This window comes from Taeniopygia guttata, chromosome 35 (genome assembly GCF_048771995.1).
Source record: "Taeniopygia guttata chromosome 35, bTaeGut7.mat, whole genome shotgun sequence".
Classification (NCBI taxonomy): Eukaryota; Metazoa; Chordata; class Aves; order Passeriformes; family Estrildidae; genus Taeniopygia; species Taeniopygia guttata.
In genome coordinates, this window is record NC_133060.1 from 3,269,526 (window position 1) to 3,295,469 (window position 25,944).

General features: G+C 58.4%; 1 protein-coding gene across 1 annotated transcript in view; it reads left to right on the forward strand.

Annotated features, from left to right (window-relative positions):
- Positions 1-17,715: 17,715 nt before the first annotated feature.
- LOC140681356 (serine/threonine-protein kinase pim-1-like) overlaps positions 17,716-25,944 on the forward strand; it is a 32,713-nt gene continuing 24,484 nt past the window's right edge. The window contains exon 1 of the mRNA XM_072921006.1: positions 17,716-17,800. Coding sequence (XP_072777107.1) covers positions 17,716-17,800 — 85 coding nt within the window. The remainder of the gene's footprint in view (positions 17,801-25,944) is intronic.

Below are 25,944 nucleotides of genomic sequence, written 5' to 3' on the forward strand. Positions count from 1 at the left end.
CAGCCAGCCGAGCCCCGACAGACGAGGCCGTCTCCTCCAGGCCCTGCTGAGCCGATCATGCAGGTTGTCAAAGATGGAGTATGGAGCTCTCTCTGCTTCCTGGAGGACGTACAATGTTTGAACTGCCAGGCTTCCGACAGGGACACTGATGTCATTGGCCATGCCTTCAAGGGCTGAAAGAGAGAGGAACAGAGCCATGGTCAGTTCCCTAATCTGAGGGGAACCGAGGGGACTCTGTGCCAGGGCCATCCCAGCCGGCTCTGGCCATGGCCAGCAGGGAGCAGGGACCAGCTGGATCAGCCCGACGCTGCTGGCCAGGAATCCCCCAGGTGCCCTGAAACCTCTGTGTGCTCTGCCCACGCCGGCCCTGGTCCGCACAGGGAGCAGAGCCCTCCGCAGCCGGGGCAGGGCTCGCAGCTCCCCGGCAGCCCCCGCTGGCAGCCCGCTGCCCTCACTCACCCTCAGAGATGAGCTGGAGCTCTTCCTTCCTCCCCCTCAGGTACTGCCCGGCCGTCCCTGGGAACACAGAGCCTGTCAGGCCCGGCGGCACAGCTCCCTGCCAGCGGCGCTGCCAGCCCTGTGCCCACACGGCCTCCTGGCCCGGCTCGTGGCTTACCCATGAACCTGACGGCCGCCTCTCGCAGGGGCTCCTGTGGGCTCTGCAGGTAGGGCAGGGCCCGGCGCAGGTGCTCGGCCACGCTGCTGCTGTCCTCTGCCAGCTGCAGAGAGCGGCAGGAGGGAAGGGTTGGCCCCGCAGCCCCGCCGGGCCGGGGCTCCATGGGCACCCGGCTCGGGCCGCAGGAGCCTGGAGCAGAGCCCGCACGGCCTCGGGCTGCAGCAGCGGGCAGGGGCACAGCTGCCAGCCCGCACACCGAGCACCGCGCTCAGGGGGCTTCTCCAGGCTGGGGCTGCGGCTTCCCGGCCCTCCTTACCAGGCACTCGGTGAACTTCCATGGCTTCTGGTTCTTCAGCAGCTTTTCGAGATCCCTCTGCTTCAGGAACTCGGCCGCACAAAGCAACGTTTCCTGAGAAGCCTGGAGAGCAGCAGAGACGCGGAGATGGCCCCACAGCCCAGGGCACAGGACCCGTCCCTGTGCCAGGGCCAGCAGGAGGCTGCAGCCTGCGAGGTGCCAGGGCAGGGGCAGCCCAGCCCCTGCCAGGGGAACAGCAGCAGCTGCCGAGTCCTCACCTCTGCCACTCGCTGATTCTCATCATGGCAGTGGAAGGAGAGTGGCAGCAGGCTCTGGCGCACGTGTGCCTTCAGGGCCTTTTTTTCCTCTTCCGGAAAACGATCCAGCATGTCTCGGAAGATAAACATGGAGCTCAACTGCACCTGGCTATCCTCCTGTATGAAAGGAAGGAAGAAAGACCTCAGCGTCAGCTGCTTCAGGCCCAGCTGGGCACAGCCTGTAAGTGCACAGGGCACAAAGTGTGCGGGTAGCACCCGCTGGCCGTGGCTGGAGGCGCAGAGCCTTACATTGTCAAAGAGTGGCAGGAGCGCCTCAGCCAGCTGCAGGGCAAGGGTGCTGGTCACTGGGGCCTCTTTGCAGAGAAATACAGCTCTGAGGAGAACCGCGGTCATCCTGATCATGACGCTGTCATTTTCCTGCAGGAGCTCCACGAGCCTTTCATGCAGGCTCCACATCGTTCTGGCCATCTACTTGTGGAACACAAGTGTGTGAAACACCATCCTGCTGCCACAGGGCCCAGGGGCCAAAGGCCTGTGCCAAAGCACTGGGGCAGCTGCAGCAGGAGGCAGGAGAGCTGGCAGCAGCTGCCTCAGTGCCCCAAGGCCAGCCCAGCCCCAGGGACTGCCTTCCCCAGCCCCACGCTGGCAGCACGGCTTCAGCCCCTGCGCTCTTCTCACCGAGGCACTGGTGGTGCCGAGCACCACGAGGCCTCTGAGTGCCAAGCGACGCCTCCCCCTGCACTCGCTCTGCAGGTTCTTTGACAAGAACTCCAGGACGCTGTCACGGCATTCACTCAGGTTCAGGCGCTCCAGAACCTGAAAGGCACAGGGCAGTGACGGGGGAGCGGCCGGCGGGAGCCCAGAACCGCACAGGGCCGGGCCCAGGCAGCAGCACAGGGCGCGGGCTCCGTCCCAGGCACTGCGGCCAAGAGAGGGCAGAGAGCCGGGAGGCAGCTGAGCGAGGCAGCGCTGGCCTTCAGGCTCACCTCCACAAGGAACGCCAGGGCGGCCAAATCCCGGCATGGCGTGTCTTTGCTGAGCAGCCCGAGCAGCTGGAATGCAATCGCGGAACACACGGCTTCGGATGCGCGGCGCATTTCTCTGACAGGAGGAAATAGGAGCCAAACCCTGAGCCAGCGGGGGCAAACCTCTCCCAGGACTGCCTCCCAGAGGTCTGGCCTTTCTCCAGCACCCTGCAAGGGGCAGCTGAGCCCTCTGGGAGGTTGCTGCTCTTGGGCACGCTCCTCTCCCAGCCTTTTGCAGCCTCCTTGGCCGTCCCTTGGTGACAAGGCCTTCTGGCCCACGGCCACGGGGACTGTGTGGGGCACCTGGGGCACAGGGCACACATGCCGGGGACAGCTGGGGAGCAGGGGGTCTCACCTGGCCAGCACGCCCACAGCACAGTGGTGGGTGTCAGCACAGAGCAGTGTGTCCCAGCCACCCTTGTCTTCCATGGCCACCACCACATCCTCATAGTGCAGTTGGCAGAGCAGGGCCTTCAGGGTCTGCTCTGCAAAGCTGTGCGCAGAGCAAACCCAGGTCACGCTGGGGGCACTGGCCCCTGCCCAGGGATGTGGCAAGGACAGGAGGACTGGCATGGAGCACCTGCTGGGGTTGGTGGCAAGGCCGTGTTGCTGCTGGCATCCCTCCCAGAAGGTATCGACCTCCTCTGGCATATCCAGAGTGCTGAAGAGCACTTGGAAGAGCAGATGCACAAAGAGGCAGGGGAAACACACGGTGACTACATGTGGCACACAGGGCAGCTGGAGGATCTTCCACATCACCACGGTTGCCTGCAAAGGACAGAGCAGCCCGAGACAGCGCTCAGTGCCGAGGTGTCCGTGTGGCAGGGCCCAGTACGGGAGGGAGAGGCCCGGAGAGACGAAGGGGGAGCACCGAAGGGGGAGCACCGGGCCTGGTGGCCCTGAAGCTGCCCCGAGGCCAGGTTTCAGCCCAGCGCCTGAGGCAGGGAGACGCCGTGGGGGAGGGAGGATGGAGAGCTGCTGGAGAGGTGGCCTTGGGGCCAGCAAAGGCAGAAACTCACAGCCAGGGCAAGGACAGCCGTGTGGTCCCCATCGGAGGTGCACGTGCTGTGCTCTGGCCAGCTCCCCAGCACATCGAGGAGTACGAGCATGGCCGGCTCTGCAGTCCTGGGCGTGCACATGATGCTCTTCCACATGGCCAAAGCAGCTCTGTGGGGTCAGAGCTCTGTCTCAGAGGAGTCTGGGACACAGCAGCGTGGCCTGGGTGGCAGCGGGGAGCTGAGCTGCTCTGCCAGCCCTGCCTCTGCCCACTGCCCCTCACTGGCAGCACGCAGGCAGCCCAGCCCTGTGGGGACGGGCCCCTGAGGGGCAGGGGGGAAGCATGGCAGCACGCTGGGGGGCTGGCAGGGGCCAGGGCTGGCAAAGGGAGCAGCCAGAGGGCCCTGGAATTCTCTGTTTGTCAGACACCTGGGACAGGCTGTACAGGGTGAAGGGCTGCTGAGCCTTGTGGACACGTGGGCCCCGTACCTGTCACACACTGGGGCCACACGCAGGAGAGCCATCACCACGTCAGAGGGCTGTGCCTCTGTCAGATCCAGAAGGGGCCTGTACAGATTGTACTCAGGAAACTCATTGGCCACCAGCCACTGGTGGATGTACCTCACCATGGCGGGCACCTGGAGAAGGCAGGGGAGACTTGGAAAGCTGCCAGAGGAAGGAATGTGCCCAGCTGCCCCAGAGAAGTGCTTCCCTTGCCACCACACTGCCATGGCCTCAAAGGCTTCCAGGGAGCAGCAGGCGTGGCTTGGGAGGCCACACAACTGCTGGGAGGAGAAAAGCCAGGCCACAGGCTGCTCACTTGCTTTGGGCTGGAAGGACCCTCCTCCACAAGCATATCCAGCAGGGCAGCACTGGTCTTGGTTTTGAAGATGGGAGAGTACGCTCTGACCACAGTGCCCACGACGCTGCTCTCTTCCTCCCGAATCCTCTTCATGAATTTGCAAACCATCTGTAGCAGAAGGGCAAGAAGCCCGGGATGTTGCATGGAGTGCTCCGAGCACAGTGCTGGGCTGAGCAGTGCCAGCAGGCCCAGCCCAGGTGGGGATGGCTGCAGGTACCTGCGCTGTTCTGCGGAAGCGGCCACGGGTGCGTTCCTGCTCTCGTGTGCGCTGCACGGCTGCACCTGGCAAAGAGCGAGCGCAGCCCGAGCTGAGGGGCTGCGGGAGAGGCCGGAGAACACAGCCCAGCCCTGCACTGCCCAGGCAGGGACAGCCCCGCGCCGCCCCAGGGCATGGAGCACGGCTGTGGGCTGTCTGCCCGGCCCCTATTCCATCCTGTCCATGGGCATGGCCCCAGGGGATGGGATGGGATGGGATGGGATGGGATGGGATGGGATGGCATGGCATGGCATGGCATGGCATGGCATGGCATGGCATGGCATGGCATGGCATGGCATGGCATGGGGCCAAGCTGGCTGCAGGCACCAGCCCTGTGGCCCAGCTCTGCCACTCACCCTTGTGCAGTGGCTGGAACTGGTCCACCTCTTCAGGCTGCTGTGCTGGGGCAGCTCCAGGGCCTTCTTTCTCCTCCTTCCCCCAGGCCAGCTTGGGCACGCTCGCAGGTCTGTGCTCTACGTCACTGCCTGGATTCATGGCTACTTGCAGAAGGTGAAAAGAAAAAGGTCCGAGTCAGCAAGTGCTGCAGTCGTGCCTTGAGGGCACCTGCAAGAGTGAAGTCTTGGCAAGGCTACAGGACAGCGAGTCCTGCACTCCGGTCTTGGGGGCTCCAGCCACAAGGACAGGAGACTCCTGTCAAGGACGGTGCAAAGCAAATGCCATGGTCTGCCCTCGAGGGCAGCTGCAGAAGAGATGCCTTGGGAAGGCCAGAGGTCACCAAGTGCTCTGGTCTGGCCACAAGCTCACCTGCAGGAGTAATACCTCGGGAAATCTCCAAATCAGCAAGGAACGAGTGGCTGTGCCAAGGCTCCTTACAGCACCGCTCTCTCCGTCCTGTCTCGTCGCGTGCACAGAGCACTGTGGAGTGGCCTTGTCACTGCCAACACCTATGCCACAGCATGTCACAAAGGGCCCTTGGATACCCTGTCCCGTTCCATTCCACGGTGACCATGCTGCACCGTGTCACAAAGGGCCCTTGGATACCCTGTCCCGTTCCATTCCACGGTGACCATGCTGCACCGTGTCACAAAGGGCACTTGGATACCCTGTCCTGTTCCATTCCACGGTGACCATGCTGCTCCGTGTCACAAAGGGCCCTTGGATACCCTGTCCCGTTCCATTCCACGGTGACCATGCTGCACCGTGTCACAAAGGGCCCTTGCACGCACTGCCACCTGCCCTGGGGCCACCCCCAGCCCCCCAGAGTGGCCCAGGTTGGAAGGAATGCCTTGCCCCAGGTGTGTCAGACAGCCCAACAGGATCTTTAGGAACGGCTCAGACCATCAGCAAACGCTGCCCTGCTCTGCGGGCTCAGAGCAGCAGGAGCCCCCAGGGCTGCCGACGCAGCCGCGGCGGGAAGGGCACGGGGCCCTGCACAGAAGCTGGCACGGCCTCCTCGGGACACGTCCCACATGGTGGCCATCCTAAGCACGGCCGTGTGACACAGACCAGGAACGTGTGGGCCAGGGCAGGAATGCTGCTCTGAGCCTGGGGCCCGGGGAGCGCTGACATCAGCCGCTGAGGCACAGTCCCCACCGAAGCAGAGTTCCCCCGAGCCCTGGCAGCACCGGTGCCCGTCTGCTGCCCCAGAAACCTGTGCCCCAAAAGGGCTTCTCTGCCAGAGGGCAGCCAAAGCTGGTGTGTGTTGCAGCATTTTTCAGAGAAAGAGGACATGAGTTATGAGATTTGAGCTACTCCAGTCTAGGCCTCAGATTTGGGCCTTGTGAGGCCTTCAAGCCTCTGACGCAGTTAGAAATTCAGAGCTTGTGGCGCAGATAGAAATAGTATTAAGGTGTGACGGGGACCACTGGGCTGTCTGGGTGTGAATTAGTATACGTTTATAGTGTAAGGCTCAAGCCACTTTAAGGAAAAGGTAAACAATATTAGCCTAGCAATCAGAGTGCCTTTGTTTCTGTAAACTATGTAGAAGTTTATATAAACTACCATCTTATCTCGAATAAACGGAGAACGTTTGATTAACCACATTGGTTCAGATCTGTGTTTGTCTTGTCCAGTTTCCCGTTTTCCTGAGATTCCCTGGCTTTTGGTGTGCACTGGGGGCTGTGCTCCGTCCTACAGGGGCTGTTGGTAGCAGCACCTGGAGCAGCTGGTGGCAACACTTGGTGCGTGTCAGATGTTGTTGCTCCTTCCCGGAATGATTTTTTCACGGAAGGGATTAGCAGCAGCACAGAAACACCAACAGCTACTCAACTTCACAGGACAAAGAGAATCCACCGAAACACTGTCATGTTTCCTTGTGCTTTTGCGTCTTTCTTGCACTCTAAAAGAAAAAGAATTGGCCCAAGCCCTGCTATTCAAATCTCCAGCTGCTCTGTGTCTTCCTGTGGCAGCTCACGTGCAAACACAACTGGCTGCCTGCTCAGCTCGGCACTGGACGGCCACAAACAGGGAGGGCCCTGGTGAACATCTCTTTGGTCTGGTGGGGCAGCGAGGGCACAGGAGACAAAGACTGCTCCTCCCGAGTTCATGGGGCAACAGAGAGATTCTATTTCCCAAGTCCCCCCCTCACACAAGGCATTTGAAAGACCAGGTCTGGAAGCTCTCATTGCTTTGAGCTCCACGCCCCTTCAGGTTCTGGCCCGTGAGGTGCCTGCAGTTTTGGGAGATATTTGATTGGTCAGGACCCCTGTCAATCATGGTAACATCTCACCCTTCTTTTCTTTATAAAATTCTGTGTATTGTTCTCTGTCACCCACCTGCAAGGGCCCTTTGCAAACATGGTGACAGAGGACAGCGTGCATCTAATTTACACTGGAGCTGCAGCATTCCCCTCCAGGAACTGTTAGGGGAGAACTCAGGCCACAGGCATAATGCTTCTCGGTTACAAATTGAACTTATCTCTAAAAGCAGAAAGCTATTTAACCCTGAGCCCATTTAGCCCTTAGAGAAAAACACAATTTTAAAAAACAATCTTTAAGCACTTGATCCCTTGGAGAAAAACCAAACTCCCAGAAAACAGTCTGTAAACAGAAAAACTGTTTGTAAACATGAGAAATAATTTGTAAACAAATCAAGTCCTTCTATAAACTGTCCATGAGGCAGGTGTTCATTTTTAATGCTGTTTGTGGTTTCCAGTGTCCATATTTTAGGCAGCTGTATTGTACTGTTGTAGGATTTATTGTAAAACATGAGAACAGACTCAGAGGGGAGGAGGGTGTACCCTCAATCCAACCCCTTTCCCCTTTTTTCTTTGTATAATAAATAATAATAGGAACAGAACATGGATTTTGAATACTAGTAACTTACGCAAGGTTTCATCCAGGCTTACTGATAATATTTTTCTTTACCAGCCAGGTTCAGGGCGAAGAACTTGATTGGGAGATGTTTTGATCAGAGCAAGGAACTTGTTTGGGAGATATTTTCTGTATTTCTATTTTATCTAGTGTAAACCATATATTCTTTTCCCTTTGTTAGAAGTTAGAAATTTTGTTATTGACTTTAATAGCTGACCTTTAACTTTTAAATAGATGACAAGTGGCAGAATTTCAGTGAAAAAACTTTGCAACTGCAATTTGCTTATGATAAATCCATGTTCTATGTGTACCTCAGTGGATATTCTTTGAATCATACCAGTTTATCTGGAAGCAATGCAAGAAGAATTACTAGAATATTAAGAAAAGACATATACACATACTAGGACTTCTTTAAGACAATGATTTACTAAAGTATGAATATCGGTCTAATATCGATATCCGACTGAGACAGACAAAAACTCTCTAAGAGTTTAAAGTTAGAAAGTGTATGTTTATTGAGACAGCCGGGCAGTACCTGGGACAATTCCCTAATTCACACTGCAAAAATCACAGGTATTACAAAGCTTTTTTATTGACAGAAGTCTTGAATACACAAAATATGAATGCATATTCATATCCCTGTCACTTCCTCTGCTCCGCTTCATATGCTAATTGGCAGAAAGGCTATTAAGCATGTGTAGTTCTGCTCCCTGAAATGAGTCGAGGGTCCATTTTGGGGAGGGGTCTCCAAAATGAAGAAGTAAAATAAGTCTTCCTCGTTCTGACCTTTCTGCCTTTCCCATGCACACGTGACAAATGAATCCTTGCCGTTTTCCTGTGCTTAATGGATTCCTAAAGTAGGGGAAGTCTGCAACTGTTTTTGTGTCCCTGAAATCTGTTTGTCACATTCTGTTTCTCATGATAAGCACAGCTACCCAAACATAAAGCTGACAAGCAATGAGTTAATAGATCCTGGATATCTTATCTAAGATCCAGCTACTGTTAACTAGGAACAAAGCCCATTTATCTACTTCCGCTGAGTCAGCAACATCTAATTTAACTATCATCTTAACTTTCCTAAAATTCTTAATTCTTCCAAATTAATGTCTCACCGGGAATGGGGACAGGGAATGGGAATGGGGACAGGGAATGGGGAATGGGAATGGAGACAGGGACTGGGAGTGGTGACAGAGACAGGGAATGGGGACAGGGACCAGGAATGGGGACAGGGAATAGGACGGGGAATGGGGACAGGGACAGGGAATACGGTACAGGGATCAAGAATGGGGTCCGGATTGGGATGGGAGCAGGAGGGGAACGGGATGGGGGGACATGGGAACAGGCAGGGGCAAGGGGAGTATGGAAGGGGAGTAAGGAATGGGGCAGCCACTGCAGGGGGACGAGGCGTTGGGATGGGGACACATGGGGACAGTTCCAGGGCAGGGGGTCCTTGACCAGCTGCCCAGAACCTCCACCAGGGTCTCCCAGTGCAACTGGAGCCGCTCAGCCTGGGGTGCCCAAAGCCCTGAGCAACTCCCAGGTCCCTCCCAGGAACCCTCAAGTCCCTCAAACCCAGCATCCCCCACATCCCCTGCAAGATCCCCCCCATGTCCCCATCTTTGTCTTAGCTCAACATGTTTATCGGCAGTGTCACAGCGGGGCAGCTCTCAGTGTCCCCAGCAGGTCACAGTGTCCAGTGCAGCCCGTGCCAGCGGTCACTGCGCACACGGGGCAGGCTGAGCTGGACAGGGGACGGGGCAGAAATGCTGCCCCGGGACTGGGGTCTCCCCCTGCCTCTGGGGCCCAGCCCCTGCTGGGAGCGCCTTGGGCAGGGCACGGGGCTGCTGCTGGGCCAGGGGGACAGGCCGTGCCCCCTGTCCCTGCTGCTGGGCCAGGGGGACAGGCCGTGCCCCCCGTCCCCTGCTGCTGGGCCAGGGGGACAGGCCGTGCCCCCTGTCCCCTGCTGCTGGGCCAGGGGGACAGGCCGTGCCCCCTGTCCCCTGCTGCTGGGCCAGGGGGACAGGCCGTGCCCCCTGTCCCTGCTGCTGGGCCAGGGGGACAGGCCGTGCCCCCTGTCCCCTGCTGCTGGGCCAGGGGGACAGGCCGTGCCCCCCGTCCCTGCTGCTGGGTATGGGGGACAGGCTGTGCCTGGTGACACCAAGCTGGCTGGGAATGTTGATCTGCTGGGGGGTGGGAGGACTCTGCAGAGGTCCCAAATCCAGCAATGTGAGGTTTAACAAGTCCAAGTGCCGGGTCCTGCACTTTGGCCACAACAACCCCTGCAGTGCTACAGGCTGGGGACAAAGGGGCTGGACAGCAGCCAGGCAGAAAGGGGCCACGAGGGACTGCTGGACAGCAGGCTGGACATGAGCCAGTCGTGTGCCCAGGTGGCCAAGAAGGCCAATGGATCAGGGCTGGATCAGGAATGGTGTGGCCAGCAGCAGCAGGGCAGTGATTCTTCCTGTGTGTTCAGCACTGGTTGGGCAGCACCTCGAGTGCTGTGTCCAGTTCTTGGCCACCAATTTAGGAAGGACATGGAGGGGTGGAGCATGTCCAGAGAAGGGCAACAAGGCTGGTGAGGTGTGTGGAGCACAATTCCTGTGAGGAGCGGCTGAAGGAGCTGGGGTTGTTTATCCAGGAGAAGAGAAGGTACAGGGGAGACAAGGCAGTGTCAGGACAGAGGTTGGACTTGATGATCTCCAAGGTCTTTTCCAACCTTGCTGATTGTGTGATTCTCTGAAACCACCCTTGGAGCAGTTGCAGGAGGAGCCCTGGGCCTCCTCTTCAGAAGATGCATCAACCCAGGTCCCTCAGCTTCTCCTCACAGCCCCAAAGCCCATCCTGTCAGTCCTGCAGAGCCTCTGCAGCTCCTTGCCCAGAACAGGGAGCCCCACAGCCAGACACAGCAGCCCAGATGTGCCCCCCTGGCCTGGGGTGCCTCTGGCAAGGGAGCAGCAGGGAGAACTGCAGGAGCCTGCAGACAATTCCTGCAGCACTTGTAGGATGATCCTGCTCCCTAAGAGAATTTCTGGTGCCAATTTGGGGACTGGAGGCCAGAGAGGAAAGAGCAAACAGGGATGGGCAGCTTGCAGGAGAGGGAAAAGGGGTGGGCAGCAGGAAGAAATCTGTAGCAGGGGGAATAAAGAAAGAAAAAGTGAAGCCAAGGAAAGGCTCCTGGCAGTTTGGGGGTGGCTGCCATGCTGGGACAGGAAACTCCCAGCTGAAGGGAACAAACTTTCAGGCTGACTGCAGAGGCCAGGACAAAGCTGAGTGGTTTCCCTGGCATCCCCCAGCCCTTCCTGGCCCCAGGGGCTGATGGCATTTGTGCTGCCTCAGGTCCATGTCCCCACACCAACACCATGGGGTGCTCCCGCCTGCTGTGTGCAGTGCAAACAGGGGCTGCTGAGCCAGTGCTGCCGTGTCTGTGCCTGCAAGGATGCAGCACCTCTGTGAGCTGGGGGAGAGGCCAGGGCTGCAGAGGGGGGAGGTTGTTGGCAGCTCCATGAGGATGCTCTGGGACATTGCTGCTGCAGCTCCAGAGAAGGCAACAAAAGGGCATCTCTGCAGAAAACTCTGCTGGGACAGCCTTTAGTTCCTTTAAAGTCACTGAGAGCGCAGCACCTCATTGACACAGTCTGTAGCCGCAGGGAAGGTGGAGTGAAACAAAGTGAGAAATGGCACAAGCAATGACATTTTTTGAGGACAATGTTAAATGTGTATTATAAATAAAAAGAACCTCCAAAATGAAACCAAAAAGAAGTATCAAAGATGACTTTTATTACAAGCGATTTGCAAAAATTGGCCAGCTGTTTAGTATTCCTGAAATCATCCAGTCATCAGTCTCCACACTGCAGCCTTGAGCTCCTGGTTCCTCAGGCTGTGGATGAGGGGGTGCAGGGCTGGAGGCACCACCGAGTACAGAACTGACAGGGCCAGATCCAGGGATGGGGAGGAGATGGAAAGGGGCATCAAGTATGTGCCAGTGCTGACAAACAGGGAGAGCATGGCCATGTGAGGGAGGGAGGTGGAAAAGGCTTTGTGCCGTCCCTGCTCAGAGGGGATCCTCAGCACAGCCCTGAGGGTCTGCACATAGGAGAAAACAATGACCACAAAACACCCAAATGCTAAACAGGCACTAAGGGCAATGAACCCATGTTCTCTGAGATAGGATTTGGAGCAGGAGAGCTTGAGGATCTGGGGCATTTCACAGAAGAACTGGCCCAATGCATTTCCCTGGCACAGGGGCAGGGAAAATGTTTTGGCCGGGTGCAGCAGTGAAAAGAGAAATCCACTGGCCCGGGCAGCTGCTGCCGTGTGGGCACAAGCTCTGCTGCCCAGGAGGGTCCCGTAGTGCAGGGCTTTGCAGATGGACAGGTAGCGGTCATAGCACACGATGGAAAAAGACAGTGAAGAGTTAGAAGAGGTACCTGTAACCAAAGTCCAAGCCATTTTTCCACCTCATGACTCAGCAGGAATTTCTCCAATAAAGAAACTAAACTTTTGCCTGAAGCTCCCACTCTGCCCATGACAGGTGTGGCAGCACATTTCTCTCCCTCTCAGGATTTTTCATAGAGGTGCACAGAGAGAAATGAAAGAGAAAACAACTTCTATTTCCGCTCCTTGTTTTTCCTATGTGGAATGTGTTTGGAGAATTGTTTACGTGGAGTGAGTGCTTGATTGGATTCTGGTGAGGATTCTTTGAGCCTGATGGCCAATCCAACCCACCTTGTCTGGACTCTGGTAAGAGGGTCACGAGTTGTGTTATAGTTAGAGATAGAATTAGAGAAAGCAGTATGTAGTTTTAGTCTCTTCCTTTTCATATAGTATATTAATGTATTTTAGCCATAATTATAATAAAGAAATCATTCAGCCTTCTGAAGTGAGTCAGACATCATCATTTCTTCCCACTGGGTTTGCCTGCATTTACAATAGACAGGAACTCCTGTGAGTGTCTGGGACCTCCCGCCTCTTTGGCAGCCTGGGCACTCCTGGGATGTCACCGTGGAGCCCCTGTGAGTGCCTGTGACAGACCGGTGCCTTTGCAGCACAAGGTGCGCTGGGATGTCACCATGGAATGGCTGTGACTGCCTCTGACCACTCGGCTCCTTACCATCCCCAGAAAGCCCTGGCAGGTCTCCACGGAGCCCCTGTCTCTCTGTGTGTGACATTCCAGCTCTTGAAGAGCCTGGAGACTTGGGAAGTCCCCATGGAACCTCTCTGAGTGCCTGTGGCAACTCGGTTCCTTCACAGGCAAACATCACCAGCCCCTGTTGCTGTGCTCAGTTTCCATCCCCAGCCCCCTGTTGCTGTCCTGGGCTGGTTTTGCATGGGAGGTGCTTATGGAAGAAATGCACAGAGAAGCTCCGAGCAGTTTCCTCCGTGTCTGACACAAACCCAATCAGTAATTAGCTTTGACAATGACAGTCTGTTAAACCGCTGAGAAAGCTGACATGCCTCTGTGAAGATGCAGGTAAAAAAAGGAAAAATCCCCTTCCTGGGGAGCCCACCAGCTGCAGCGGGAGGAGAGGCCGCGGGGCCGAGCTGCTGGCGGCTGCAGCTGCCAACATCTGGCCACTGCTAAGGCCCACCCTGCTGCTCGCCCGGGCCGAGCCAGGAGCCGCCAGGCCCCAGGAGCAGCCCCGGGCCGGGCCAGCCCAGCCAAGGCTCTGCCTCTGCTGAGATTCGCCCACAGCCAGCAGGCAGGGGGAGGAGAAGTCCTCCGCTCCTTGTGCCGGCTCTGGCTGTGCCGAGATCCCGGCTCGGCTGCGGCTCCGCTGGAAGGGGATCCCATCCAGGGACCCCATGGACACGAACTGCGGGAACCCCGGGCCGGGCCCTGACAGCGCCACGGGCAGGGAACGCAGGGACAGGAGAACTGGGGGCACACGGAGATTTGGGGCTGGGGGGGCACGGGGGAAGGAAAGGGGAAACGGGAGAGCTGGGAACGGGGTTTGGGGGTTCCAGGATTAAGAAAGGGGAAGGCTGGGGTGGGTAGAGGTGGGATGGGCAGGGTTAAGGGGCGTCCTGTATCCAGGAAATGGAGCTCCACGGCTCCCCGGTGTCCCCATTCCCCGCAAAAGGTGGGAAAACCCGGGCTGGCTGGGAATAGGGTCCCGGGTGTCCTCGGCGTTGAGGAAAGGAGGGGCTGGGCGCTGGGAAAGGCAGGAATAGGGGTCCAGGGGATCTCTGGGGGAAGGAAAAGGGGGCTCTGGGGGCTGGGAGAGGCGGGATGGCCGGGAAAGGGGTGCGGGGGCTGCTGGTGCCGGATAAGGGGGTGTAGAGTGGAACCCATGCCGGGAATGGGGTGCGGGGGGATGGCGGCGCCCGGGAATGGGGGTTCAGGCCCCTCGGTGCTCCGGAATGGGCGATCAAAGAGTCCCTCCCGGTGCCGGGGTCCCCCTCGCCTCTCGCCGCCGCCCCGGGGCCCAGGAGCGCCCCCAGCCCCAGCGTGGGAGCCATGGCGCCGCTCCGCTGCGGCCCCGCCCCCAGAGCCGCCTCCGGCCCCGCCATTGGCTCCGCTCTTTGCGGCCCGCCAATGGCAGCTCGAGGCTCCAGTGATGTCATCGGTCGCCGGGCAGATCCCGGCGGCGCAGGGCGGGAAAGGCCTCGCAGCGTTTTTCACAGACAGCGTCCGCACGTCCGTAATTCTTTGCTTTTTATTGTCTTGTAATTGTCCTAACTCTTAAACTTTTATTACTCTAAGTGTTAATTTATTAGTCTAATTATTAAACTTTTAAAATCTTAAAAACCAAGTGATTGGCGTTTTTCACAGAAAGCACCGAAGTCAAGTCAGTAGCTCCAGTGCCAATCTCCTTTGAAAATCGCTGCGGCTCGGCCCGGCTCGGCCCGGCTCGGCCCGGCCCCGACCATCGGGTGCCGTGGGTGCCTGGAAACCGCGAGCGCGGCGGCGGCGGCTGTGCCGAGCGGCGGTGATGGGCTCGGCACGGCTCAGTAGCCACAGAGCGGCTCCGGGAAAAGAGCCGATGTTTGCGCTCCGAGTGCTGTGGCCATGAGTGGGCAGCTGACTGCAAAAAATCTGAACATCGAAGGATAAGTCCCAGACAGGAGCTGCCCCCACCTCATACTTGTGCTGCCCTGAGAGTCCAAAAAGAGCCCTACAAACTGACATCAGGAACCTGGACTGGTGAGTTTTCTTTCCCAGGGAAAAGAGCTGATGTTTCTGCTCTCTACACGGGATTCCTGATTTCACAGAGCATCGCTCTCTGCGCGGGATTCCTGGACATGCAGGACATTGGTCTCTGCTGCACAGTCCTGAATTTCCTTTGAAGGTAAAGATTGACTAAAGCTGAACTTTTTGGTTTTGTCTCATCTGCGCCCTGAAAGAGAATGCCAAAGGGAAACGCAAGGTGTGATAATGCCAGTCCCCTGGTGCAGCAGTTCAGTGGCATGTACAACTGAGTGGATGAATGACATATGGTCTACTGATTGTGTTGTAGTTTTCCTTGTAAATAGTTTTTCTTATCCCTTTTGTTGTCGCTGTTCCTGTTTGTTCCTTATCTCGTTGCTGTTCCCATTAAATTGTTCTAATCCCTGTTGCCTTTATGAAAGACAACCAAGGACCTGGTTCAGATGGCAGCACGGCGGCCTGGTCTCGTCCAAGCCACTCGGGCTAATCAACACACGCAGATACCAATATGGCAGACGGTTGAAAAGCGTTTATTATCCTATTTCGTGGGTTTAAATAGGTTTTAGGGGTCTTTGCTACGTCAGAGGGGGGTTGGGGGTCTCGGAGGATAGTGGGTAGTGGAATTTTACCAGAACAGGTGTGGCTACATTCTTCTCTGACTCCTGGGGTTGACAGATAAGCAGGGAAGAGAGAGGGGGGAAGGGGTCTGTCTTTCCGTGACATTCCGTGATCTTCCGCTCCGCCTGTCCCTATCTACCACATCTCTCCCCTCCTTATCACATACAAAATGAGGTAGTTGTAGATAGAGGCATTGGAGTGAGGTACAAACTTGTAACTTGTTAAGGAAAGGGTGGTTTAGTAGATCAGGGTAGATTTTTTAAGGCAGGTGCTGAAGGCTTTAGCTACTGACTGTGTTTGCAGTTTTTGGTTTATAGCATTTGTTGGTGGCCTATGAACAGAATGTTTGCCCTTTCCAGACGGGCTTGAACAAACGAGACTAGTTTGTTCAGCAGGCATGGTCCTATGGTAATAGCCAAAAGCAGTATTGCCAGTGGACCTACCAGGGCGGAAATTAAAGTGGTGAGCCAAGGTGATTAATTGAACCAGGATTCAAACCAGCTCTGCTGGGTCTCCCTGTCTCTCTTTCTCTGAGCCAGTCTGTCTCGGAGTTCTGCCATGGAGTCTTTAACGACTCCTGTATGATCTGCATAAAAGCAGCATTCCTCCTTCAAAGCTGCACACAATCCCCCCTGCTGCATAAACAAAAGGTCCAGTCCCCGCCTATTTTGTAAAACTACTTCTGAAAGTGAAGAGACTGATTTCTCTAGATAGGAGATGGATTTCTCGATCCTCTGCAGGTCCTCATCGATGGTCATTTGCAGCTGGGAGAGTCTGTGTTGCTGGGTTGCGATGGCTGAGACACCCGTGGCTGTGCTAGCTGCTCCCAAGCCGAGCAGCATTGCGATAGTTATACTTGTGATGATTTCCCTTTTGTGGAGTCTGTTAGGTTCTTCGAGAAGATGGTATATTTTTTCGTCTGAGTGATGTAGGACCTTAGAAACAATCAGAACTTGAATGCAGAAGTTGATAGAGTTATTAAACTTGGTAAGGAATATATAAGGATTCACTCTGGGTTTTTGGCAAACTTACATTTTAAATGTGGATGGGACTATTTATTTATTGGTCTTCTGTGGGGAGTGTTTCACTTGCACTGGTGGGGGACACTGGTTGTGGAGTAATTGAAGGGGGTATTTAAAGCAATGATTTTGTAGAAAAAGGGGGTTTAATATTATAGCAAAATTAATATGGGTTAGTCAGGTTTGATTTGGTTTCATTTAGGGTTAGTAAAATAGCTTCTAAACAGGCTGGCTATATGGAACACGAAGGATGGGGTATTTATTATGGTGACTTTTTTGAGCACTTTGTTACTTGTTGCACGACTCACTTAAATAGCTGATGAGGGTAGTGGCCTGGGCTAGCTTGTTTCTTTGGCTACAAGCTTGTAACAGTAAAATTGCATGAAGAAAGACACTGTGCATGTTTGGATCTTACCACCGTGGGATTTTCAGGTGTTGTCTGGCAGTTTGGTGGTCTGTTATCTCTTTCTGGAGCAGGGGTGTGTGTGTCACTGGGATGGTTCACAAGCGTGCCCTGCAAACAGAACTCATAGCTTCTCATTAGTTTTGTTTTGAGGGTCAAGTTCGGTTGTTAGCAGTGGTGTGCAGCAGTGGCTCTCATGGTCTCACCACATGGGGGTTCTGACTGCCACAGAGGCAGCACGTCCCCCACATCTCCGGGGGCTTTCTCCCCACTTTCATGGCCAGGGCTACCCCGGGGTCCCGTATCGGGGCGTCTCTTGCTGACTCAGCGGCACGGGCGCTGCTTGCGGTGGGAGGGGGCTGAGTTCGCCCGCGCGCGCTCTTACCCCCCCCCCCCCCCCCCCCGCTCGTGTGTCCGGGGGTTGGGACCTGTATTCTTTGGCGAGATGCTCTTTTTTGCCGCAGCTCCAAGGGGTATTGTGACCGCTTTTCGGTGCGGCTTAGAACTCTATTCGGTTTTGTTTTAAACTGTGCTGGTTCTGTATCTTTCGTTTTGGGGTTCCGGTCAGCTTCCGCCGGCTCTTCGGAGCCAGCAGAGTTGTTGCCAGGCTCCGCGGCGGAAGTCAAATGCCAGGGCACTTCCGGGGCTCCGCGCTGTTTTGTTCGGCCCCGGGCTCGCTCCACCCTGCGGGGGTGGCGCCGCTCCCGCCCCCCCGGCTCGCCGCGCCCCCTGCGGGGGGTGGTTTCTCCCTTATATGGTGGCGGCTCCCGGCGCGGCCGCTGATTGGCTCTGTGTCCCGAGCCGCTCTCCGCCCCTTTCTCCCGCGCGCGCGCGCCCCTGAAGTCGCGCGGTGTCCGAGTTTTCGCGCCGGGACCGCCCGGGCCCCGCCCCTCTCCGCGGCATTCGGCGCCATTTTCAAAGCGACCGCATGGCCGGGCGGCCGGGGATTCTCCCCGAGCCGCGGCCCCTGCGACTCCGGTCTCTCCCGCCGGCTCTCGCCAAGAGCGCCCTGCGCGCGGCTGCGCCTTTGACCGCGGATCTCTGACCGGCGGCGGCGGCGGGACGGATTGGGAAGCGGCGGCTTCTCGGGGTTTTTCTGCGGCGGGGTTTTCGCGGGGGTTTTTCGCGGCGGGGGTGTCCCGGGGGTTTTCCGCGGCGGGGGTGTCCCGGGGGGCTTCTGCGGTGGGGTTCGGCGCTGCTCCGCTCGGCGCGCCGGCGGGGAAGCGGCACGGAGCCGCGGGCGGGCTTGGGTTCCGGCGGGAGCGGAGTCGCGCTGCTCGGAGCGCGCTCCGGCGGGATCGGGGCCACGCCGCTTGAAACGCGCCGCTCCGGCGGCAGCGCTGCCTCTGCCGGGCTGGGCTGGGCTCAGCTCCGCGGCGGGGCTGGGCTGCGCTCTGATCCGGGGAAGGGGTTGTTGCGCTGAGCCTTCCCGGGTCTCCGGTCTCGGGTGGACCCTCCTCAGGGACGGTCTGCGCTTTCGCCCCCCCCCCGAGCTCGGGTCTGACTAATAAACACATATGTGCTGCACTCCGCGTCTCCTGCTTTTCTATTGCTTTGCGCGGGGTCTTTTTTACCTTGCTCCGTGCCGTAAAGCTCTTGCCACTGTCTGAGGATTTTTCCTCCCCGGCTAGCGTGGCTGTATACTGTTCCCATATCCCCGGATGCATGGCATCCACTGGGCATTCGGTTGCTCTAAGTTCAGGCAGCCTTGCTATAGCAAGATAAAAGTCCCTGAGCTTAAATGCGATATTCCATTGCCTCATACTTACGACCCATGCGACGCTATCCATGACGCTCGCGGGTCCGGGGACGTCTCCCCTACGCCTGGGTACAGTCCGACCGTCCTGGCCGCTGCTTCTGTCCAGGTGAAACCCGTCAGCCGGGCAAATTTTTCTTCTTTTGTCCCGGGTTTTCGGCACCAGTATGTTGCCTTTATGAAAGACAACCAGGGGCCTGGTTCAGATGGCAGCACGGCGGCCTGGTCTCGTCCAAGCCACTCGGGCTAATCAACACACGCAGATACCAATATGGCAGACGGTTGAAAAGCGTTTATTATCCTATTTCGTGGGTTTAAATAGGTTTAGGGGTCTTTGCTACGTCAGAGGGGGGTTGGGGGGTCTCAGAGGATAGTGGGTAGTGGAATTTTACCAGAACAGGTGTGGCTACATTCTTCTCTGACTCCTGGGGTTAACAGATAAGCGGGGAAGAGAGAGGGGGGAAGGGGTCTGTCTTTCCGTGACATCCCGGTGATCTTCCGCTCCGCCTGTCCCTATCTACCACAGACGGAGCACAGCCCCCAATGCACACCAAAAGCCAGGGAATCTCAGGAAAACGGGAAACTGGACAAGACAAACACAGATCTGAACCAATGTGGTTAATCAAACGTTCTCCATTTATTTGAGATAAGATGGTAGTTTATATAAGCTTCTACATAGTTTACAGAAACAAAGGCACTCTGATTGCTAGGCTAACAATGTTTACCTTTTCCTTAAAGTGGCTTGAGCCTTACACTATAAACGTATACTAATTCACACCCAGACAGCCCAGTGGTCCCCGTCACACCTTAATACTATTTCTATCTGCGCCCCAAGCTCTGAATTTCTAACTGCGTCAGAGGCTTGAAGGCCTCACAAGGCCCAAATCTGAGGCCTAGACTGGAGTAGCTCAAATCTCATAACTCATGTCCTCTTTCTCTGAAAAATGCTGCAACACACACCAGCTTTGGCTGCCCTCTGGCAGAGAAGCCCTTTTGGGGCACAGGTTTCTGGGGCAGGAGACGGGCACCGGTGCTGCCAGGGCTCGGGGGAACTCTGCTTCGGCGGGGACTGTGCCTCAGCGGCTGATGTCAGCGCTCCCCGGGCCCCAGGCTCAGAGCAGCATTCCTGCCCTGGCCCACACGTTCCTGGTCTGTGTCACACGGCCGTGCTTAGGATGGCCACCATGTGGGACGTGTCCCGAGGAGGCCGTGCCAGCTTCTGTGCAGGGCCCCGTGCCCTTCCCGCTGCGGCTGCGTCGGCAGCCCTGGGGGCTCCTGCTGCTCTGAGCCCGCAGAGCAGGGCAGCGTTTGCTGATGGTCTGAGCCGTTCCTAAAGATCCTGTTGGGCTGTCTGACACACCTGGGGCAAGGCATTCCTTCCAACCTGGGCCACTCTGGGGGGCTGGGGGTGGCCCCAGGGCAGGTGGCAGAGTGTGCAAGGGCCCTTTGTGACACGGTGCAGCATGGTCACCGTGGAATGGAACGGGACAGGGTATCCAAGGGCCCTTTGTGACATGCTGTGGCAAAGGTGTTGGCAGTGACAAGGCCACTCCACAGTGCTCTGTGCACGCGACGAGACAGGACGGAGAGAGCGGTGCTGTGAGGAGCATTAGCACAGCCACTCGTTCCTTGCTGACTTGGAGATTTCCCGAGGTATTACTCCTGCAGGTGAGCTTGTGGCCAGCCCAGAGCACTTGGTGACCCCTGGCCTTCCCAAGGCATCTCTTCTGCAGCTGCCCTCGAGGGCAGACCGTGGCATTTGCTTTGCACTTTCCTTGACAGGAGTCTCCTGTCCTTGTGGCTGGAGCCCCCAAGACCAGAGTGCAGGACTCGCTGTCCTGTAGCCTTGCCAAGACTTCACTCTTGCAGGTGCCCTCAAGGCATGACTGCAGCACTTGCTGACTCGGACCTTTTCCTTTTCACCTTCTGCAAGTAGCCATGAATCCAGGCAGTGACGCAGAGCACAGACCTGCGAGCGTGCCCAAGCTGGCCTGGGGGAAGGAGGAGAAAGAAGGCCCTGGAGCTGCCCCAGCACAGCAGCCTGAAGAGGTGGAGCAGTTCCAGCCACTGCAGAAGGGTGAGTGGCAGAGCTGGGCCACAGGGCTGGTGCCTGCAGCCAGCTTGGCCCCATGCCATGCCATGCCATGCCATCCCATCCCATCCCATCCCATCCCATCCCCTGGGGCCATGCCCATGGACAGGATGGAATAGGGGCCGGGCAGACAGCCCACAGCCGTGCTCCATGCCCTGGGGCGGCGCGGGGCTGTCCCTGCCTGGGCAGTGCAGGGCTGGGCTGTGTTCTCCGGCCTCTCCCGCAGCCCCTCAGCTCGGGCTGCGCTCGCTCTTTGCCAGGTGCAGCCGTGCAGCGCACACGAGAGCAGGAACGCACCCGTGGCCGCTTCCGCAGAACAGCGCAGGTACCTGCAGCCATCCCCACCTGGGCTGGGCCTGCTGGCACTGCTCAGCCCAGCACTGTGCTCGGAGCACTCCATGCAACATCCCGGGCTTCTTGCCCTTCTGCTACAGATGGTTTGCAAATTCATGAAGAGGATTCGGGAGGAAGAGAGCAGCGTCATGGGCACTGTGGTCAGAGCGTACTCTCCCATCTTCAAAACCAAGGCCAGTGCTGCCCTGCTGGATATGCTTGTGGAGGAGGGTCCTTCCAGCCCAAAGCAAGTGAGCAGCCTGTGGCCTGGCTTTTCTCCTCCCAGCAGTTGTGTGGCCTCCCAAGCCACGCCTGCTGCTCCCTGGAAGCCTTTGAGGCCATGGCAGTGCGGTGGCAAGGGAAGCACTTCTCTGGGGCAGCTGGGCACATTCCTTCCTCTGGCAGCTTTCCAAGTCTCCCCTGCCTTCTCCAGGTGCCCGCCATGGTGAGGTACATCCACCAGTGGCTGGTGGCCAATGAGTTTCCTGAGTACAATCTGTACAGGCCCCTTCTGGATCTGACAGAGGCATAGCCCTCTGACGTGGTGATGGCGCTCCTGCGTGTGGCCCCAGTGTGTGACAGGTACGGGGCCCACGTGTCCACAAGGCTCAGCAGCCCTTCACCCTGTACAGCCTGTCCCAGGTGTCTGACCAACAGAGAATTCCAGGGCCCTCTGGCTGCTCCCTTTGCCAGCCCTGGCCCCTGCCAGCCCCCCAGCGTGCTGCCATGCTTCCCCCCTGCCCCTCAGGGGCCAGTCCCCACATGGCTGGGTTGCCTGTGTTCTGCCAGTGAGGGGCAGTGGGCAGAGGCAGGGCTGGCAGAGCAGCTCAGCTCCCCGCTGCCACCCAGGCCACGCTGCTGTGTCCCAGACTCCTCTGAGACAGAGCTGTGACCCCACAGAGCTGCTTTGGCCATGTGGAAGAGCATCATGTGCTCGCCCAGGACTGCAGAGCCGGCCATGCTCGTACTCCTCGAGGTGCTGGGGAGCTGGCCAAAGCACAGCACGTGCACCTCCGATGGGGACCACACGGCTGTCCTTGCCCTGGCTGTAAGTTTCTGCCTTTGCTGGCCCCAAGGCCACCTCTCCAGCAGCTCTCCATCCTCCCTCCCCCACGGCGTCTCCCTGCCTCAGGCGCTGGGCTGAAACCTGGCCCCGGGGCAGCTTCAGGGCCACCAGGCCCGGTGCTCCCCCTTCGGTGCTCCCCCTTTGTCTCTCCGGGCCTCTACCTCCCATACTGGGCCCTGCCACACGGACACCTCGGCACTGAGCGCTGTCTCGGGCTGCTCTGTCCTTTGCAGGCAACCGTGGTGATGTGGAAGATCCTCCAGCTGCCATGTGTGCCACATGTAGTCACCGTGTATTTCCCCTGCCTCTTTGTGCATCTGCTCTTCCAAGTGCTCTTCAGCACTCTGGATATGCCAGAGGAGGTCGATACCTTCTGGAAGGGATGCCAGCAGCAACACAGCCTTGCCACCAACCCCAGCAGGTGCTCCATGCCAGTCCTCCTGTCCTTGCCACATCCCTGGGCAGGGGCCAGTGCTCCCAGCGTGACTTGGGTTTGCTCTGCACACAGGTTTGCAGAGCAGACCCTGAAGGCCCTGCTCTGCCGACTGCACTATGAGGATGTGGTGGTGGCCATGGAAGACAAGGGTGGCTGGGACACACTGCTCGGTGCTGACACCCACCACTGTGCTGTGGGCGTGCTGGCCAGGTGAGACCCCCTGCTCCCCAGCTGTCCCCGGCATGTGTGCCCTGTGCCCCAGGTGCCCCACACAGTCCCCGTGGCTGTGGGCCAGAAGGCCTTGTCACCAAGGGACGGCCAAGGAGGCTGCAAAAGGCTGGGAGAGGAGCGTGCCCAAGAGCAGCAACCTCCCAGAGGGCTCAGCTGCCCCTTGCAGGGTGCTGGAGAAAGGCCAGACCTCTGGGAGGCAGTCCTGGGAGAGGTTTGTCCCCGCTGGCTCAGGGGTTTGGCTCCTATTTCCTCCTGTCAGAGAAATGCACCGCGCATCCGAAGCCGTGTGTTCCGCGATTGCATTCCAGCTGCTCGGGCTGCTCAGCAAAGACACGCCATGCCGGGATTTGGCCGCCCTGGCGTTCCTTGTGGAGGTGAGCCTGAAGGCCAGCGCTGCCTCGCTCAGCTGCCTCCCGGCTCTCTGCCCTCTCTTGGCCGCAGTGCCTGGGACGGTGCCGCGCCCTGTGCTGCTGCCTGGGCCCGGCCCTGTGCGGTTCTGGGCTCCCGCCGGCCGCTCCCCCGTCACTGCCCTGTGCCTTTCAGGTCCTGGAGCGCCTGAACCTGAGTGAATGCCGTGACAGCGTGCTGGAGTTCTTGTCAAAGAACCTGCAGAGCGAGTGCAGGGGGAGGCGTCGCTTGGCACTCAGAGGCCTCGTGGTGCTCGGCACCACCAGGGTCTCGGTGAGAAGAGCGCAGGGGCTGAAGCCGTGCTGCCAGCGTGGGGCTGGGGAAGGCAGTCCCTGGGGCTCGGCTGGCCTTGGGGCACTGAGGCAGCTGCTGCCAGCTCTCCTGCCTCCTGCTGCAGCTGCCCCAGTGCTTTGGCACAGGCCTTTGACCCCTGGGCCCTGTGGCAGCAGGATGGTGTTTCACACACTTGTGTTCCACAAGTAGATGGCCATAAGGATGTGGAGCCTGCATGAACGGCTCGTGGAGCTCCTGCAGGAAAATGACGGCGTCATGCTCAGGATGACCACGGTTCTCCTCAGGGGTTTATTTCTCTGCAATGGTGCCCCAATAACCAGCACCCTCGCCCTGCAGCTTGCTGAGGCGCTCCTGCCACTCTTTGACAACGTAAGGCTCTGCGCCTCCAGCCACGGCCAGTGGGTGCTACCCGCACACTTTGTGCCCTGTGCACTTACAGGCTGTGCCCAGCTGGGCCTGAAGCAGCTGACGCTGAGGTCTTCCTTCCTTCCTTTCATACAGGAGGATAGCCAGGTGCAGTTGAGCTCCATGTTTATCTTCCGAGACATGCTGGATCGTTTTCCAGAAGAGGAAAAAAAGGCCCTGAAGGCACACGTGCGCCAGAGCCTGCTGCCACTCTCCTTCCACTGCCATGATGAGAATCAGCGAGTGGCAGAGGTGAGGACTCGGCAGCTGCTGCTGTTCCCCTGGCAGGGGCTGGGCTGCCCCTGCCCTGGCACCTCGCAGGCTGCAGCCTCCTCCAGGCCCTGGCACAGGGACGGGTCCTGTGCCCTGGGCTGTGGGGCCATCTCCGCGTCTCTGCTGCTCTCCAGGCTTCTCAGGAAACGTTGCTTTGTGCGGCCGAGTTCCTGAAGCAGAGGGATCTCGAAAAGCTGCTGAAGAACCAGAAGCCATGGAAGTTCACCGAGTGCCTGGTAAGGAGGGCCGGGAAGCCGCAGCCCCAGCCTGGAGAAGCCCCCTGAGCGCGGTGCTCGGTGTGCGGGCTGGCAGCTGTGCCCCTGCCCGCTGCTGCAGCCCGAGGCCGTGCGGGCTCTGCTCCAGGCTCCTGCGGCCCGAGCCGGGTGCCCATGGAGCCCCGGCCCGGCGGGGCTGCGGGGCCAACCCTTCCCTCCTGCCGCTCTCTGCAGCTGGCAGAGGACAGCAGCAGCGTGGCCGAGCACCTGCGCCGGGCCCTGCCCTACCTGCAGAGCCCACAGGAGCCCCTGCGAGAGGCGGCCGTCAGGTTCATGGGTAAGCCACGAGCCGGGCCAGGAGGCCGTGTGGGCACAGGGCTGGCAGCGCCGCTGGCAGGGAGCTGTGCCGCCGGGCCTGACAGGCTCTGTGTTCCCAGGGACGGCCGGGCGGTACCTGAGGGGGAGGAAGGAAGAGCTCCAGCTCATCTCTGAGGGTGAGTGAGGGCAGCGGGCTGCCAGCGGGGGCTGGCGGGGAGCTGCGAGCCCTGCCCCGGCTGCGGAGGGCTCTGCTCCCTGTGCGGACCAGGGCCGGCGTGGGCAGAGCACACAGAGGTTTCAGGGCACCTGGGGGATTCCTGGCCAGCAGCTTCGGGCTGATCCAGCTGGTCCCTGCTCCCTGCTGGCCGTGGCCAGAGCCGGCTGGGATGGCCCTGGCACAGAGTCCCCTCGGGTCCCCTCAGATGTGGGAACTGACCATGGCTCTGTTCCTCTCTCTTTCAGCCCTTGAAGGCATGGCCAATGACATCAGTGTCCCTGTCGCAAGCCTGGCAGTTCAAACATTGTACGTCCTCCAGGAAGCAGAGAGAGCTCCATACTCCATCTTTGACAACCTGCATGATCGGCTCCGCAGGGCATGGAGGAGACGGCCTCGTCTGTCGGGGCTCGGCTGGCTGCGCTGCTGGAGCTCTGCAGAGAGCTGATCCCAGAGGCTCTGTCTGCTGGGGCCGCCCGAGCCAGCAGGAATGTTTCCTTTCTTTAAGATTGTTCTTTTCTTTCTCTTTGTTTTACTTTAGCATTGAAATATAGGATGTGTTTTAATAGACAGACTCCCAGGATCTTTCTTTTGCTGCCCAGGTTCTGCAGGGCCTAGGGGAAGAGGGACAAAAGGGATCCCTGGCTCAGCAAGCTGCCCAGGCATGCAGGGTTGCAGGGAAAATGGCCAGAAGCCCCTTGGCCTTTGGTGGTTCTGCCAAAGCCTTTGTGCTGCCCACAGAGCAGATGGGCAGGGGCTGGAGCTGTGGGGATCTCTGTGAGAGCGGTGCCTGGAGATGGCCACAAGCCCTGTCCCAGGCAGGAAGCGCCATCCGTGTCCTCCTGCCCGTGTGTTGCTGCCTGGATTGCTGAGGGCTCCCAGGTGCCTCTGGATGGGCTCCTCTGGAGCTCCTGTGGGGCTGCGGCGCTGCTGCCGGGCAGGTTGGCCGGGCTGGGGAGAGCCTGAGGGGACGGGGCCACGAAGGGATGAGGGGCTGCGGAAGCCCTGACAGGACAAGGCAGTGGGAAGGCACGGGGGGGACGTGTGAGGGAGTGGGTAACCTTGGCTCGGGGAGGAAAGTGGGTTGGGCCAAAGAGACCACTCACCCCGATGTTC